This window comes from Aptenodytes patagonicus, chromosome 3 (assembly GCF_965638725.1).
Source record: "Aptenodytes patagonicus chromosome 3, bAptPat1.pri.cur, whole genome shotgun sequence".
Lineage (NCBI taxonomy): Eukaryota > Metazoa > Chordata > Aves > Sphenisciformes > Spheniscidae > Aptenodytes > Aptenodytes patagonicus.
The window spans coordinates 95,109,145-95,126,461 of NC_134951.1; the positions used below are offsets into that span (position 1 = coordinate 95,109,145).

General features: G+C 38.7%; 1 protein-coding gene across 5 annotated transcripts in view; it reads left to right on the forward strand.

The window, feature by feature from the left end:
• The window catches only part of LTBP1 (latent transforming growth factor beta binding protein 1), a 208,315-nt gene that overhangs the window by 1,849 nt on the left and 189,149 nt on the right, over positions 1 to 17,317 (forward strand). For all 5 annotated transcript variants that reach the window (XM_076334287.1, XM_076334289.1, XM_076334288.1 and 2 more), the window contains exon 3: positions 13,949 to 14,237. In XM_076334287.1, coding sequence (XP_076190402.1) covers positions 13,949 to 14,237 — 289 coding nt within the window. The remainder of the gene's footprint in view (positions 1 to 13,948; positions 14,238 to 17,317) is intronic.

Below are 17,317 nucleotides of genomic sequence, written 5' to 3' on the forward strand. Positions count from 1 at the left end.
GCAGGTGGGGAGCAAGGAATTGCCGTCTACCCACACTGTCCCTTCACCAGCAGCATACGTGATGATCCAGTGCTTAGGGCATGGAATTTTAGAAGCGCTGAACAAGGCGAAAGAAGTGTTTGGAGAAGCTCCTGTACAGGGATGTACCTTTACTGGGATATCTAGAAACACAGAATATGTGCATAAAATAACACTGATTGAGTCAATACTATTATACTCTGGTTGTCCTTTCTAATGTGAAAGAGGAAGAATCTCTGCTAATTTAGGCAGGATTCAGGATGACTGCAAATGGCTAAACTGGAGTGATGTTGCTATGAGGTCGTGGAAGACTGGAATGACATACCTCTTCAGGAAATCCCTTTAGCGATCAGCGAGATTGGGCAGATCTTGGAACATCGCTTTCATTTAGCAGGACAGTCTTCTGTCCCTGAGAGAGTTGGAGTAAACAATGCTTTCAAGATGCAAACTCTGTTTGGGGTTTTTTATAGTGGCTTTTGTCCTTGTGTGGGATTTTTCACAATAGGGAGCAATCACATTTGTAATCCCCAGTAAGGTCAAGTACCTTTGACCTCCATGGAGCTGTTGCTAAGAAGCAAAGACTTTATTACAGGAGGCTGTTAAAGACAAAACTTCACAATTTCCCTGACCAACTTAGACATGCATTTAATGTAGTCTTCTAAATTAACGTTTTCAGCTTAAAATACATACTGCTGTGTTAGGTTAGTCACCTTTTTTCTTTAACACACATTACAAGTACTAGAATGATTTCTTCAGCTTACATTGTTTGAGAAGGTATTTTGAGGCTAATTGCAGAGCTTAATAAACACCTACCTTAGCTGAAAGACAAATCAAAGTGAAAAAAACTAATAATTTCAGGAGATTAAGAAGTCAAAAAATCTATTTCAACTGCAATGCTATTATCAACCAATTTTATTTTCACTATTTAGAACAAAACCCAAACAATTTTCTTTTTCATGGCTCTTTCTCTTCTAGTAACTTATTTCCAGTTAATCTCATCTTTTTTAACTTTCGTTTATAAATTAAGTAGTTTTCATTGCTTTCTGTCCTTTAAGGTTCATCTTTTCGACTTCTCTCATTATCATCCAACTGTTCTCTCTTTTGTCTTCTCTTTTTTTTATTCTCTTCTATTTTTAGGGCCTTCAATAAGGACTAAGTCAGGCAATTAGATTTTTATGGGATAACTGTGTAGAATCTCATTTAAATCCATGAATTACTTGGTTCATTCATATAGTTATTGGAGGAACGGAGTAGCAGAGAAAGAGTTAAAAGAAAGGTGGGGGGGATTTTCTCTTTGACCTTTCTCATTTTGTGTCTCTGATGCTGGGCTCTCCTTTGCATTAAATGTTTTTGCTGCCTGCTCTGATGCTACTCTGATACTCTTAGCTGTGGTATAATACACTTGGCTTGGATCTTCTCAGTTTTACCCCTCTCTTGGCAAGTCAAGGGAAGCACTAAATGTACTGAAGTTGTCTGGTTTGTAACTTAGGCAAACCATGAGATAGCATTGACTTGATTTAGCTGTGGAAGATTAGTCTCACAGTCATAAAAGCCAGATACCTCCTTTTCTTGAACCTCCCGATGTTCCTTTCAGAAGAACAGAAACCCTATAATTGAACAAAAGTTAACCCCTTTGTTTCCTGTAAAAAGAAGTGATTTTTAAATTCAGATAGTGGACTCTCAGTTGTTTTTGAGTGGATTATTCCAGTTGTGGATTAATTGTGCCACAGATGCAGGCACACCTGAGCTGACTTCATGCGGAGTCAGTTTGGATCTGTCGGGGTTTATTAGCTCAGGCTCAGTATCACTTTAATAAGCTATTTGGCCTCTAGGGCCAGTTTATATTCTTTTGCATGGTGCAAAGCCTGAGCTAATAAACCCCAGACCCATACTGGCTCTTTCCAGAGCCAACTTCCATTTGTCTGCATTGTGCTTCCAGAACGAGAGTGCTGAGAGCCAGATCTGATCAGTGAGGCTTATTAGCTCAGGTGTAATCCCAGGCTGGAACAAGCACCATGTGTTTCTGCTCTGCTGCACCTGTGTGAATAAGCCTGCCTGTAACCCACAGAAAGAGGGGGTCGAAGGGAAGAGGTATGGTCTTACAGCCCAGGCTTTGTTAATCTTCCCCGCTCCCTTTCTCATGCATGGTGGTGTTTGCTAGCCCTGCTTTCTCACGTGTGGGGCTGTGGCTGAGGCTGCTGTTCCCTTGGGTGACTTCCATCCCAGGTGGGTGGCAGTCTGGCTGGAAGCAGTGGCAGCTGCATTGCATTTCCCTCAGTAGCAGCAACAGGGGGTATTTGAAATGTTTCTGTGCAGGTCAGAGGGCAGCATCTGTATGGAGGAAGCAAGTGGACATTTCAAGTCCTTTTTCTAAATTTTAGTTTGAAGCTGAACTGCCTGTTGTGTTTACAGTATTCATGTTCTCTTGGAAGCCTTACTGTGTGTCCTCAGAAGGTGAGCTTCTGTTTTCCTGTTAACTACCTGTATGAGAATGTCTATCGTATCTGATTTTAGGCATATAGGGTTTTCCCCCTCTGTGCCTAATACTTAAGTTTTACATTGTAAAGTTTTATTTTAAGAACTTTTTCAAGCTTGGTGTGACTTTGCTTATGAAGAACTGCATCATTCTAATTAAAAAGATGAAATCATAAAGCTCAGTGTTAAAAGTATTCAGAATTGCTTTATACTGGGAGAATGATGTCTAACGATCAAAAATGACCTTTTTGAAGCGTTCAGAACATCTACCTTTGGGTAAAGACAAAGGTGGGGAAAATCCAGCCACAGCGATAAACACTTTGGAAAGTTATAAGCATGTGAAAGGGTTTATGATAAAGATTGTCTTCCAGTCATAGTTATCATAGGTTATAACGCGTGTAAGCGCAATAATAAGATGCTGCCAAGGCTGGAGACATCATGTTTTGTTAGTACTTGTTATATTACCGGAGCATTATACAAACATTAATTAGCTCTATAATGTGGCTGTAAGGCAAGTAAAACCTAGAGTGTGGGGTTTTTGTTATTTATTTCATTTATGGAAATTGAACCATAGGTTAAATGCGGCCTTGGACAAGTTATAACAACTGACTGGAAGGCCTAAGCTGGAAATCAGGAGATCCTGCCTCTCAACTGCATGTTTATCCTATTGAAACCTGTTGTCTCCTACTTTGTTACTTGCTACTAAATTTGTATTAGTTAATACTACTGCCTACAAAATATGCTCTTCTGTTTGTTCTGTTTTTGTTTTCTTAATCATTACAAGGAGCTGTCTTTCATGTTGGGAAGTCAAGAAAGAAATTACCTATTGTATGGAGGATCTGATATCTTTAAAAAAAAAAAAAAAATTAACAGAACCACCTTATTGTAATAGTAGACCCCTTCTAAAATGTATAAGAATAAGTTTTGTCTGGAGTATTAATATAAATTATTTGTGAGTGTTCTCAATGTAAACTGGATAGAATTCCTCCAGGCAATGCTATTTTTTAAACTAACTGTCACTAACGTAACGATGAGAATTGACAAATGCTAGTGGGAAGGAGAGAGTTGGTTGTTAATGGAGTACGGAAGTATGAGCTGCTTATTGCAGAGCTGTAAGGAAGGCTCATAGGGCAAACAGGTGAGGAAGTGGATTTTTGCAGGATTATGCTTAGAGTAAATTTCTTATAGGGAGAGGAATTACTGTCTGTGTAGATGTAGAACCCATGTACACCATCCTTGTCAATTAAGAGAAAAAGGATCTTGTGTCTTTGTCAGCTGAAGGTGATGTATGTGTGCGTGTATGTATTCCATGCATGGGCACAAGGTGAAGGATTTTGGAGTTGGAACTGAACTAGATTCTTCGAGTTTGGTCATGAAGTTTTATCCTGTCTGTCGTGTGCTCAGGTACCTCAGAAAGGTCATCAGAAAATAAGACAAACAGTCTGTTGTCTTTTTTGTATTAAAAGATTATCTTGCTTATTCTCTTCTCTTTTGAAAGACTTCCTGACTCAACATTAAATAAATGCGCTATAGATAAATGAGGTTTAATTTATTTTTCAGAATAAGAAAATACACAACAGTAGAGTCTTCATGCTGGACAAGAAGGAGACTAGAAAGTTGTCTTAATACTTGCCCAGAGGAAGGTCCCTTTTGTTCAGTTCCCAAAACCGCATGGCTTCTGCTTGTGTATTGCTATTCAGTTTGAGCCATCTGATCCCTAAACCTCCAGAGCTATACTTCTTACTGTTAGCATGCTACAGCTTTGTGTTTCCTTCAGGACAAGGGCACTTCGCAATGTAACCAGTAGTTCTAGACCCCCAGTTGTCCAAGACCTGGATGGAGCACACCCTAGGTTGCTTCTAGCTTGTGCTCCTGAATTTTCTTGGGGGAGGTGAGGGAAAGGTTGCGTGCTTAGGTCTTGTTCTGATATAGGGTTAGGATCCAGACTGGAAACTTAGAAGCATACATGGATCCCCCAGTTTAGATATAAAACTCTGTACCACTGAATACTTTAATATTGGTTGCTCTGAATCTACTCTTTCTCTGTTTTCAGTTCAGCTCTTAGAAATGGTGGTATCCAGGAGAGCTGTACTTCTCATCATTGGAACTGAGTACTTCAAATGTTTGCAGCTGTGCTTCATGGTGGTTTTCTTGTCATAAATGGTTCCTGAGGCTTGTGCTTAATCAGTTTTGTGGCTTTGAGTTTTACCAAGTTCTGTTTATTTACATTGTGTATACAAAGCCTAACTATAACATACTCTCCCCAAATGTTGTTTCTTCTCATTCTGAGACCATCATCTCGGTAAAAGCAGTATCAATCTCCTTCAAATTATGTCTAAATCAAAATTAAATGTTTCAATTTTAAAGAGACATAACTACTTTGACCTCATGTAACTGACCTATACATTAGTACTTTTTAATCTATTCTTTGATGTTGTTTTTAAACACTTCAAAATTGAAAAACTGAAAGCCATTACTTGAGTAGCTTGGTTTTGCCTCTGCTGTGCTTAAAGCTGTAATATGTAAATAAAACTTTTGAATTTCATATACAAGAAACAGATTGGCTTTTGTAGTGGGAAAGCGCTTGTTAGGCCTCAGTGGTAGTTCCATGCTGCTTTATTTTCGCTTAGTGTCCTTGGGAAGGGGGGACAATGAGAGGATCCAAATTCGTGTAATCTTTGGCTTTGTCTACTTTAGCAAGCAGCATGGGCTAACAGGGGCAGATCTATAGACTAAAGCCTTTGGTTTTTATGACCTGAGGCCCACGTGTTTCAGGGCTTAGTGTTTTATTTTGGATGAGGTGTAGTCTGGTCTCATGGAATGAATGCCAGTATGAGGCTGAAATACATTAGCTGCGTTCTTGAAGTGTTCATGTTTTGTGTTTAGTTGTTGTTTTTTTCAATTTCTTTTTTTCTCTGCATCTAAAAGAAATACAGTGCATATGGCTTAAGATGGCCCCACAATGCGAACCAAACCTCGGTGAGTGCAATTGGTAAGATTTGCTTCAAGACAGAATCCTGACCCAAGCTAAAGCAGTAACGCAGACTTTGAGCACAGTGTCTGTCTCCTGGCCATTGGTGGCAGCCAGCCTCCCACCCGCAAGAGGAGGCAGTAAGAGCTGTGGGAAGACGGGGAGGTGTTAGCTGCTCCCTGCTGTACAGACGTGACCACGCTGTGTGCCGTTGCCACATTTCGGTGAGGAAACTTAAGTCCACAATTAGTATGAGGTGAAACCTACCCAGCCTTTTCTTTGTGAGCCATTTGGGACTTTACTGGAAAGAAGTAAGGTTATAATGATACGTAGTCTCTATTTCATACAAATTCTGTATGTGTGTATAGATTTAAAACAAAACAAAAAAAGAACCTTAAAAGAAACTTCTCAAGGTGGTGTGCTCCTGCACTGAAGCAGATGACAGATCAATAGTGAAGTCGTTCAGCTCTTTGCAGCCGTTAGCCTTCACAAAAGAAACAGGGCATGTAGTAAAGTTGTGGTAAATCTACAGTGGATAAAAAGTCCTGAACACTTCCTCTGTTAATATAGTATCAGAAGGAACCCAGAAAACTGTTTTTTTTTCTTTTTTTCCTTTTCAGATTTGTTGGCTATTTGTTTCCAATGTGTAACTTGGAAGTGGTGTAGAAAGCTGTGTAGGTGCTGGGGGGAGCTGTGGTTCATCCAGTGATTGTGCAGTGTTCTGGTTCTGCAGGTGTGCAGAAACGAAATGACATGTTGACAGTGAAGTGATACTTTGATACGTACAATACTAGTCTTACATCTCTCCTGTATGGCCGCTCTTCCTGAGCGTGAAGAAGGGAAGAGCTGGAAGCGGGGCGTGCTCCCCTCTCCTTCCTCTCCAGCAAAGTGAGAGAGCAGGGCAAAGCGGCTGTGCGTACAGGATCAGCCAGCCTTTGTGAAAGCGGGGCTGTAGTGAGGGGTGGGATTCTGCACTCTGCGGGGCGTTGAGAAGAAGTTGGGTGCAGCACCTCTAACGATGCCCTTCTTTGCAGCCTCCAACATGAAGGGCTGCTTGAGCCAACTGATCCTTCCTTAAAGCAAGCTTGGATTGCCTGAGAGCGACCGGGTTAGCGGAGGGTGGATGGAGAGGGGGCACGCACCTCCCTCAACCGGCTCCTTGTTAAATTACTGCAGTACTGGGTGTTAGAAGATGATGGGTGGTTCAGGTTGTCAAGTGAGTTTGTGCTCTGTAACTAACATGGGCTGATACTGGGTTGGGTTTGAGGTTTTTGCTTTAGTTTTTTTGTTCTGCCTTTAAAAGCACCAGTACTTGACTTGCGTAGCCTAATTTATTCCCAGAAAACAGATCCTCTCCATTGACTACAGAAAGCAAGCAAAGCTTTAGCATCTCTCTGCATTTCTGAATGCACACAGAAGGGGAACAAGGTTTTCACATGTTAGCAAGGCAAGATGTTCATTTAAATGCGGAGCTAAAAATAGTTCTGCTCGGCCATGTTCTTTTTTGTGAAATGCAGATAGTAATCCCTGCATAAACCTAGAGTTCTGGAGAACTGTTTCCTGATAAAGGGGGATTGTTTTGTGTCCTGTGGCAAGATTTGTTTTTTCATAATTCGAATCAGTTTTTTTATTATCTCTAGATGGCAGTTTAGCCCTGGATTTTCAGAGAAGCTCAACTAAAGGGTGAACTCTTATTGAGAGTTGGTTGGATTTAGGAAAAACTTTATTGTTCTTAGCATTCTGATTACTCTATTATGATTAATAGTCTCTTCTCTGGTATTTCTTTTCTGTAACGCTTCAGTTGTCTGAATCCTGCATCCAGTTAAAAATTTTCAGTTGTCTCTTTATTGAGTTTCTCTTAGTTTGTTCAGTTTCCTGCATATTTCTTACAAAGTATTTTGTAACAAAATGAATAAGCACTGTAATGAGAAAGGTTAAGAGAATTAAAAGGATTGCAGACTGGAGTGTTAACCACTCCAGCAAGCAAGAACAGCGTATAACGTGAATCTGCTGGTTTCCTTGGCTTAGGCCATTCTGTAGTGAATGATTTTTTTTTGTTGTTTTTGGATACTGAAATGATAGAAGGATCTATAGCATGTGAAATGTTTGTACTGTCAGAATATGTATAATTATGATCTCATATAATTAAATACTTTAAAATGTCTCCCAGATTGTACAGACTAAGTATTTATGCTATGTAAGTTCCAGTAAACACATTAATGAAAATGCCAAGTATCAAATAGCATGTTACAGTCTTATGACTGATAAAATAATGCGTCCTTTTGCTGAAGTTAGGCTTTTGAAGTATTTGAGTATAGCTGCTGTTAAATTCTAATAAATCTTAGCCTTTAGAGATAATACTATGAAGATACATAGAAAATAATAGAGTATGTTATGTTGTCATTAGGTTAGGAGAGAAACTTTGTTTGTTTGTTTTAGAAGAAATATGTATGCCAAAAGCATTGGGTTTTGTTTCCCTCCTTTTCTTGGAGGTCATGTTTATGTAGTCATCCATGCCAGTGTGGGAATGCATCAGATGTTTTGAAGTAGACCAGTGAAGAATTCCAACAGTGACACATGCTTTTATTTGAAGTATATTTGGGGAAAGAATTCCCTAAGACCATATAATTATGATGAAAACAAAGTTCCTGTGTAGGAAGACCCAGATGGTTGTAATACTTCCTCTATTAGCAGTGTAGAGGTCATACAGGTTTTCTGCAGTTCATGCCATTTCTGCTGATTAAGTAATTTCAACTTTTTTTTTTTTATAGAATGGTCTTACAACACCTTGTCTCACGCTTGGTCACAAATTTCTCTCTCCTCCATCCTCAATGACTGTGTAGAATTGTTGGATATATTTCTGGTAAAATTCAACTTTTGAAAACTGTTTGGAAAGAGTTACTCAGATGGAGAACTAGGTGCTCACCATCTAATGCTTTTCTGGGGATCAAGTGTTCCTTCAGTTACCTTTTGAGTTTCTAGTCTCCACTGTAATGCTTACAATGACTTAAAAGACTCAAAATGGTATCCAGAATAAAAGGGTAAAAATAAGTGGTGAGCTAATCAATAAGGCAATTCAGAGAATGGGAAATTATTATCAACTTTGCTATTCTCCAGGATGTTGGTACTATATTCAGATTTTTGAGGGAAGCTGGAATATGCCTCTTTCCTTTCAGAACCCACAGCTTGTTGCTCTCTAGAGAAAGTGCTTCACTGCTTTTATTTTAGACTCAGTGGGGGGTCATCATGCTGTCTTTCAACACAGCAGGAGTTAAAGGTGCCTTTGTAGCACAACTTTTTGTTTAGGATGCGCACTCAACCAAGATGAGCTTTGGTTTGGTTTCCTTGTGTGCTTGAGGAATAGAAATCTTGAATTAATGAAATAAGACAGACAGTATTTGCTATGCCTTTAACAGTATTCCTACGTTGCATGTAAAGGAACTTCAAATTTCTGCTCTAGCACAGATATATTCATGTCACTGTGTCATTTTTTCCCATTTCTGTAAACTTGATGCACGCATCGATTCTTGACCATTTTATGCTAGAATCTGAAAAAGCCCCACACTTCTGATCCTCCTTCCAATTACTATATTTTCTATTATTTGCCCTCTAGCATGTATTTTACTTGACAGGATTTATTATGAGAGAAGTTGATAGATACTGTGCCAATACGTGCAGTGATGAAATTTGTTAGAAGTCAGTGCATTCTGCTTAAACTGATGCTTGAATATATGTGTGGTTAAGAGGAGGAAAAAAAAAAGTTAAATTTTATGTGGAAACAGAAAGGAAGAATCTAGTGGATGGGCTCACTAGAAATAACACAAAACTCACAACACTGTTGTAGTGTAATTGTGGTATCAAAGTATTAGAAATTCAGGAATGACATTGAAAAATTTTTCAGTCATTTAAGTACTAACCAACAGCAGTTGCTTGATAAAAGAGATGCTTAAAGGTGGAGCTGAGGCTAAAAGATTAGAAACTTTTGCCTGCGGGAAACTTTTGGGACACTTAAATTGTTTATTGTGGGTTTCTCACTGAAAAGTACATTTTTGTGAATTTCAATTCTCCACATGACCTAGAGACACAAGGAAATAAACTTGTAAATGAGATGTTACTGTCTGAAGAAGGTAACTGTGAATCAAGGTAAAATCAAAGTGATTAGCATGGAAATCAGATCTTAATGATCTTAATTCAAGAATTATCAGGAATTTAATATAAAAGTGTTTTCATGACAAGCGGAGTTAGTTATACCTGTATTTTTTGGACCTTTTGAAAGAATCAAAAGCAATTTTTATCTAAACTTCTTCAATATGTTATAATATTTTATACTTACTGATTTAATATAATAAATTATGCTTAATTTAGTATGTATTAAAACAGAAATACATTCTGTATATGTAGAAGTTTTAAAATATTTACATATTTTAAAACTGTTATAAACCTTCTATTTTAGGTCTTGCTCCCGCAAATATTTACATACTCTTTAACCAAAATAATATGAACACATGGACTGAAAAGTGCATGTGTATAGATCGGTCCCAAACCAACATACAGATGTGTTGGAAGGGGTGTGTTTAAGCCTGATGGGTAATATTATTATTTTAGACTTGCTTTTCTGAAAGAATGTCGTAAATACAACCTTACCAGGCCTGATAAACGTCCCTCTAACCCAGTATTCTGTCTGTGATGGTGGCGAGCAGTAGTTGATTAGGGAAGGATGCATAAAAAGGATGAACATGTTGGGATGCAGCCATGGAAAATGCTTTCAGCTTTTTGTGATTTAGGGAATTCCAAAGCAAATGTGGCACTATGGCTTTATTTTTAGTAGGTACAGATTGCATGATCTTAAAACACAAAAACCAACCCAAAAGAACCCCATGTTCCTTCACCATACTTCTGGAAAGTGGGGGGAGGCTTGTTATGTTGTTTATGCCTGGCCTTCCAATGTGGCCAACTTCCTTGGCACAGCAGGTTTTGGATGCTGAAACTAATAGGTTCAAAAAGCAGATCAGTGAACTCCTGACAGAAAAATCTGTTGAGGGTTATTAAACACAAAAACAGCACTCTTGCTCAGGAAGTTGCTGAGCCTCTTAGTTCTTGAAGGCTGTAGTGGTACAAACTTTTACTGCTTCTCATCCTGTCCTTAGACCTGTCCTTAAGCATCCCCCTTAGTAATGGAGAGAGGAGACTGGACTAAGTGGATCTTTGATCTGACCCACTAAGCCTAGTCTCATTATTTGCATCTTTGCCAAGCTCCGTTTTGAATTTCCAGTCATAACCTCCTTGAATTGAATAGGACCAAGCCTATTGCCTTTAACAGGAGTATATTGGCCCACTTTTCAGTTTTAAACTTAATACTTCCACACTGCAGTTTTTGGAAGCTTAGCTTTATGGAAAATAATGGTGTTTTCAGTTAGATGTGCCATTATTGTTGTCTTCAAATGAAATAATTAGGTCATACATCTGGCACGCTGCAGCTGTCTTGAACATTTTTAAAACTAAACTGCTGTATTATGTCAATTAAAATGTTCATTTAATTCTTTCCTAAAAATGTGATTTTTTTAATCCTATTTTGTGATTTTTCTATTACATAACATTAATGAAGAACTTCAATCAAAGGGTGTATTGCTGTGAAGATCTAATGGATCAGGTTTTTAACCTGCTGTCACTGTTTACGTGATTTGAGACAAACTGGGTCTTTTGTAACGTAGTTGCTGGATCTGCTGATGCTTGTTTTGTTATCAGGCCAGCTAGACTAATGCAGTTTGTCCTGCAGAGCTTTGTATGCTTTATGGATATGTAAAGCTGAGGAACTTTCAGGGCTTACATTGCTGTCGGTGAAGTGAGAATCTTCAAGTCTGTTTGGGTAAAAAAGATACGGTCATTTAAAAACAGGTTCTATTTTCAGCTGCATAGTTTTAAATTCGTTACAACCTTATTAGGTTCACTTTGATAAGTGGAAACTAAGTTTCTTAGGCTTCTGAAGCACAGCTTTGGTTCTTTACTACAGGAAAAAAGAGTTGCAGTTTTCTCAGGGTTGTCTTTTGTGCATGTATAAATTGTTAATTCACTTTTGAGAGTTACGACATACACAATGATCAGTGTCCTAGCAGAGCGGATAGTTTGTTATGTTGGCTTTTGGGGTGGTCCTGTTAGTTTACTTTTGTGTTTGATTTTTGTTTTTTAAATAACTGGTTGAGAAGCCTGGAGGTTAATATAAATGCATGTCCATAAATCTCCAGAAATATATGTTCAGTATGAATGTTTTTTTAATGTTGTAAAAATGGGACTTTTGAAAATCCTGATTTTTTTAAAATTTTTTTTTTCAGAATTTTTATGTGATATTTTTCTAAAGCGTTCCCAACTGTGCTCAAACTGTTTCACTGTGATCTTTGCGCATTTCCTACAGATGACCTGGATGATGGGGTCACTGTTCTGGTCTTAGAGTCTCTCCAAAGTCAATGAAACTTAATTAGGATTTAAGGCTCCTTAATCTATTTTCCAAAGATATAATTAATTTCAGTCATGCATATAAGTGAATTTTTACTGTTCATAGCAAAATCTAGGTCTCTAAAGTAAGGCGCAAGAAAGAGTTGGCTTGTATATTACAACATATGGTTGTTGTAAATACCTTCTCAAGTTTACAGTGAAAATGGTCTTCAGTCTTCCAGCAAACACAAAATATAGTCTCAAAAATAAACAGAAATATAAGTATGCAAATGATTACTTTTTTGTTGCCAGGGAGATGCAGAATATGCAGTTAAGCTAGCTCAGCTAAGTAGTATTGAAAAGAAGATATGCTGCTGAACATCATATGGAAGGGGGAAGTATATGTGAGAAGAACCCCATGCAAAGGTCAAGTGAAAGTTGTAGGGCAATTCTGGTGTCACGTACAGGTGGTATACACGATACATCTGTATCAGATGGTATTATCAGTTGACAAATTAGTCCTCCGAATTACTACAGTCCCATCCTAATAAGTTATTTCGTAGGTATGCTTGTGTGTTTATTTTTATATATAAACGTATGTGTTAAAACTTGATTGAAGTGCCAAGTACTCCAACTTATTTGGACTAGGGCTGTGGACTGACTTTTTTAAAAAAATAAAATAACTGTGCAATTGGATATACCTGAATATGGTGCAGAATCACATGTTATGGTTTAAGATACAATCTTACCTGTTTTAGTAAAACCTGTAGACTTTGTGATCTGGCATATCATTTCATCTATGTTAAAAGGTCTTTAACGATATTAAGCGTGCTTAGTTTGAAGGGGCAAAGTAGCTCAGGAGTGATTCTTCTTATAAATGCTTCATTGTATGCCATCTCTAATAGGACTAATGAAGACATTATTTTGATAGCTATTTTAATTAGAATTGTATTTTATTGTTAATTGTATCCTGGATAAGAGAATTAATTTGTTTTGCCATCTTTGTGTTATTTCAACATTCTCTAAATACAATAGCATTGTAAGTTTAAGTATCCAAAATAAATCCTCAAATTAGGCATACCTTTGCAGTGTTATGTATACATATGATCAGCAACTGCTTTTTCTTTTTTTTTTTTCTTTTTTTTTGTGGGATTTGCTTCTTCTCAAAGTTTCTTGCTCATTCAGAATGGAATTGATCCTGCGTTAACTAAGTCTACAAGCTGGGTGTTGAGTCTAGGCTGATTATTCAGACTCCCTCTATAGTCAGTGGATAGAGCAACACAAACAGCGTAATTAATCCTGTCTGGAGGCAGGTATCTGAAAGCGAATTGTCTTTTGAAGAATCTGATCCCTTTTCACTGGTGGTACAAAGAATGTATAGAAGCTAGTTCAGGATAATCACAAGCACCTGTCTGTTTCTTCAAAGAATGCAACCCCTAGGTATAGCTATATCTTTGTAGCAGCAGTTTGTGTCTCCTTTTTGATGTTATTATAGTGGTGATATCGGAGGGAATTTCATTTGGGCTTTAGAGGAGGAGGGGTTGAATCACTTCATGCTTCTCTGCATCGTTTTGGTCATCTATAATGTGACAGTAAGGATTCCTTCTAGGTACCTATGGAGGATCTGTGATTTTTTAAATAGTAATAGAATGAATCTAAACCTGGATCAGTAGTAAAATTCTGCATATTATTGTTTCATCGGATGCAGTTTGGTTGTTAAAGTATGGGGAGGGAGGATGCAGGGAAGGAGAATATAAAAGGCCACTAACAGGAAGATTTGAAATAATGCTATATTGATTTAACTCATGCGTTTCCTATTTTTTAACTAAGCAGCATTTTACTTTTCAAAGTTGTTCAAATGTTGTGCATGTCTTATGTAGGAAAGCGGTAAAAGCTATACCAACTTATATACTATCTTGTGGAGCTTAGCAATGTTGCTCTCTCCTATTCCAATTAACATTAGCAATTAACGTCTTTTTTTTTTTATTGCGGGGAGGGTTTGCATTTTCCTTCATGCTTTGTTTCACAGGTACTTTTTAAAATGTCTTTTCTTAGCTAACTGTGCACCACCATGCCAAAATGGAGGGATGTGCCTGCGACCTCAACTTTGTGTGTGTAAACCAGGGACAAAAGGTAATTCCTGTGAGGATACAGTCATGCAAGACACATCTTCCACTGGAGGCCGGAGCCCCGTTGTTCCTCCGTGGCCCATACCCCAGCAGGCTGCCCAGCAGACCTTTTCTCAGAAGGTGCAGGTCCCACCGAAGGTTGGCCCTATGACTCAGATGGCATTCACCATCAAGCAGAAGCCTCCTGTTGGGTTATCTCAGCAAATGCAACCACAGTAAGTGTTTTCTTTGCTTTCAAAGAAGTTCAGTATGTTAGATTTGTAAAACATTGTTCCTTGCAAGTGTTTTCACATAATCATACTTGGAAACTTACACAGATTTTTTTTAAGAGCTTTTTATTTTAATGATCAGACTTCAGTGGATTTTTAAACTTCTATTACTTATGAGCCAGATCGTCTCACCTGAACAGAATATCCCTTAATATCAGTCAACTTTATTTTCCTTAGAATGACAATGCTGTACTAATTTCAGAGGAGTTATTCTTAATTTACAGTAGTGATTTTTTGCGTTTAGCCCAGAACAAAGTCTGGCATGGAATTTCAACACCTCATAACTGAAGAGAGTAAGATTGGTGCTTGTGTTGCGTTCTGGTTTCTTTCTTCCATTCACATTATATTTTCTCTTAAAGTAAGTGTGTATGGTTTTACTGCAATGGATACTTCTGCTTGCTTGCATTTGAGGTTCAGGATTGTATCTGCCTGTCATAGGTAGCAAGGAAACATCCCTCTTATTGGACAATATTTTCCCTGCCTCTTCAGTGGCTGGTGACTTAGTCAGACTTTGATATTACTTTCATTCGTTTAAATACTTCAAGTGAGTCTGAAATTCCTCTAATTATAAAGTTGTTTTTATTAATGTGTCTGACCTTAACTTGTTTCAGGGCTGCGTTTGATATGGGGGGAGGGAGATGCGCAGGAGGGTGGCAATCAAGTTGATTGTGGACAGTTTTAGGTGTCTGCAGCAACTACTGTCCTTCCAGTTTCAGGTGAAGTCAGTGACAAAAAGTTTCTGTCCTGTAACAGGTGTTGCTTTTGGTTAGCTGTAAGCAGGGTGTAGTCTGCCTTGCTTCTAGCCTCCAGAGCAAGATAATCTGGACTGGGAAATAAACTGTGCTTTCCTGTGCCCAAAACTATAAAAATGAACCCGGAAGGGTGGTGTGTGATTATAGAAGTCTGCACCTGAGTAGTTATATGCTCCTGACAACAAAGTACATCCTGCCACCCCTCTCCAAAGCTGCATCTGAGGATAGGGATCGCTGGGCACTGCCAATGGTGTTTGGTGTTGTCTGGTAACATCTTTGTCAGGTTCTTTCCTCCTAAACCCTTCCAATTCCTTTTACTGTTGTTCTAGTTCATCTAACTGTGGAGCCACAAGCAAAACTGGGTTCATACATGTCTTGTGTAATAGGGAGAGGAATTTACCTGAGTTCCCTTGGAGTTCTAAACCCTAAGCCAGTTATGTTCTTTAAGAAAGGTAGAAGGTGGGGCAGTGTGGGCTTTAGAAACAAGTACATCCACAGTCTTAAAGGACACAGAAATTGCTACCCAATTTTAATATTTTATAGTACTCTGAGCCCAGTTTCATTCCTATCAGTGAAACAAGGGTTATTAAAGTGACTAGTAAGAAGGGGAAATTACTGGTAAAATCAGCAGGCTTTTTTCTGTTCCCTCCCATCCAGACCAGCAGGACTGCTAATCCTCAGCACCTGGCTTCTCTGCTTAGCCCCACAAAGTGCAGTATAGCAAATCAGTACAAAGAGGCCAGACAACTCCTGTCTTATCAGTACTGATTCCTGTAGTGTACTGTGTGTCTTTTTCTTCCTTCCTCCACACAGAAGCATTCTCAAGGATTTCTTCTTCCTTTTGTGAGAAAGGCCAGTTGTCCAAATTGGGTAGTAAAATATACTTCAAAAAAAGAAAAGAAAAAAAAAAAGAATGCAGTTTGTTCTTGCCTGAAAAAAAATCTGTCGTCTTCCAAGCACTCTGAAGCTGTGCTTAGAAGGCTTGTGGATGCCTCTGGAGAAGACTTATTTTTCATTATTCCTGGAAAAGCAGATAAAGGTTTCCTCTTGTATGAAAAGAGAAGATGATAAACTGGTATTCTTCTATGCTACTATGATAGTTGCCAGGCTATGATGCTCAAAGTGTTTCTAGAGGGTACCTACAGCATGTCACGCTTCACGAAAATCTCTGTTCTTGCTTGCACGAGACAGCATCCCAGATGTAGAGGAAGCAACTTCAGCCTAACAAAAAGAGTCATCTGTTATCTGCTATCCAAAGTGCCTCTGCATGCTTCCATAAGCAGTGTTAACCCAGGTGGGCTTTTCTGTTCACGTGACCCTTCTCAACCTAAGGATTTTCTCTTAGATGTAAAGAGACTTTTTCAGGTAGATAGGACTGTTAGTCTTTGAGCTCACATGAAGATAAATCTATTTCAGCCAGCTTAATAATAGTGGGGAAAATGGAAAACTGAGTCTTTGGAGTCATGAGAAAGCCAGCCTACAACCCTGGCAGGAGCCAGACATAGGAGCGGGAGATGGAGAGGAAACAGGCTGTTTCACAAACCAAAGCAGTTGTATAAAGTGCAGCAGAAGAAGGTGGATGTTTAGATACAACTGTTGAAATGAGTGCTAGCAGTAGTTCTCATGCAGACTACTAGGACAATTTACGAGGCTGAAAAATCCTTCTGAGGTCAGGTCTCTACCATTGGCGCAGAGCAAATGGGTTAGCTCCTGCTTCAGTTCTTCTTCGAACGTCTTGTGATCTCATATGTTGTGTGAGGCTGCCCAGATATTTTTGGAATGGCTTTTTTCTGTTCCCACTCCTAGAAACATAGGTAAGGCTATGGCAGGAGTGGAATCATCCATTGTCAGTGAGGTTGGTATGCTGATCTAGGCACTGCTTGCTATGCAGAGCTGTCAAGGGCTGGCGAGAGTCAGGGCAGAACCCAACCTGGAACACCAAAATAAGCTCCTAGAGGAGAATTGTCTCTACAGTGCTTCTGTTTTGCCATCCTCTGTCATTTTTTTTCTGTTTTTGTATATGAATGCAACTTTTCCATCTTCAGTCATTGAGATGCGTTCTTACATGTTTTCTTAGGATCATGGTGGCAGTGATGTTTAGGGAAGCAAGGAATTCATTTATTTCTTCCCAGAGATCTTTTTTTGAAGAATATGGTGCTGAATAGAAGGAAACCTGGAGAGAGGTTAATTTCCTGGAATATCCTGGATTTAGAACACAGGCACTTAGCACTAGCAACTGTCATAGCCCTGGACTGAAGATGGATATTATCAGGT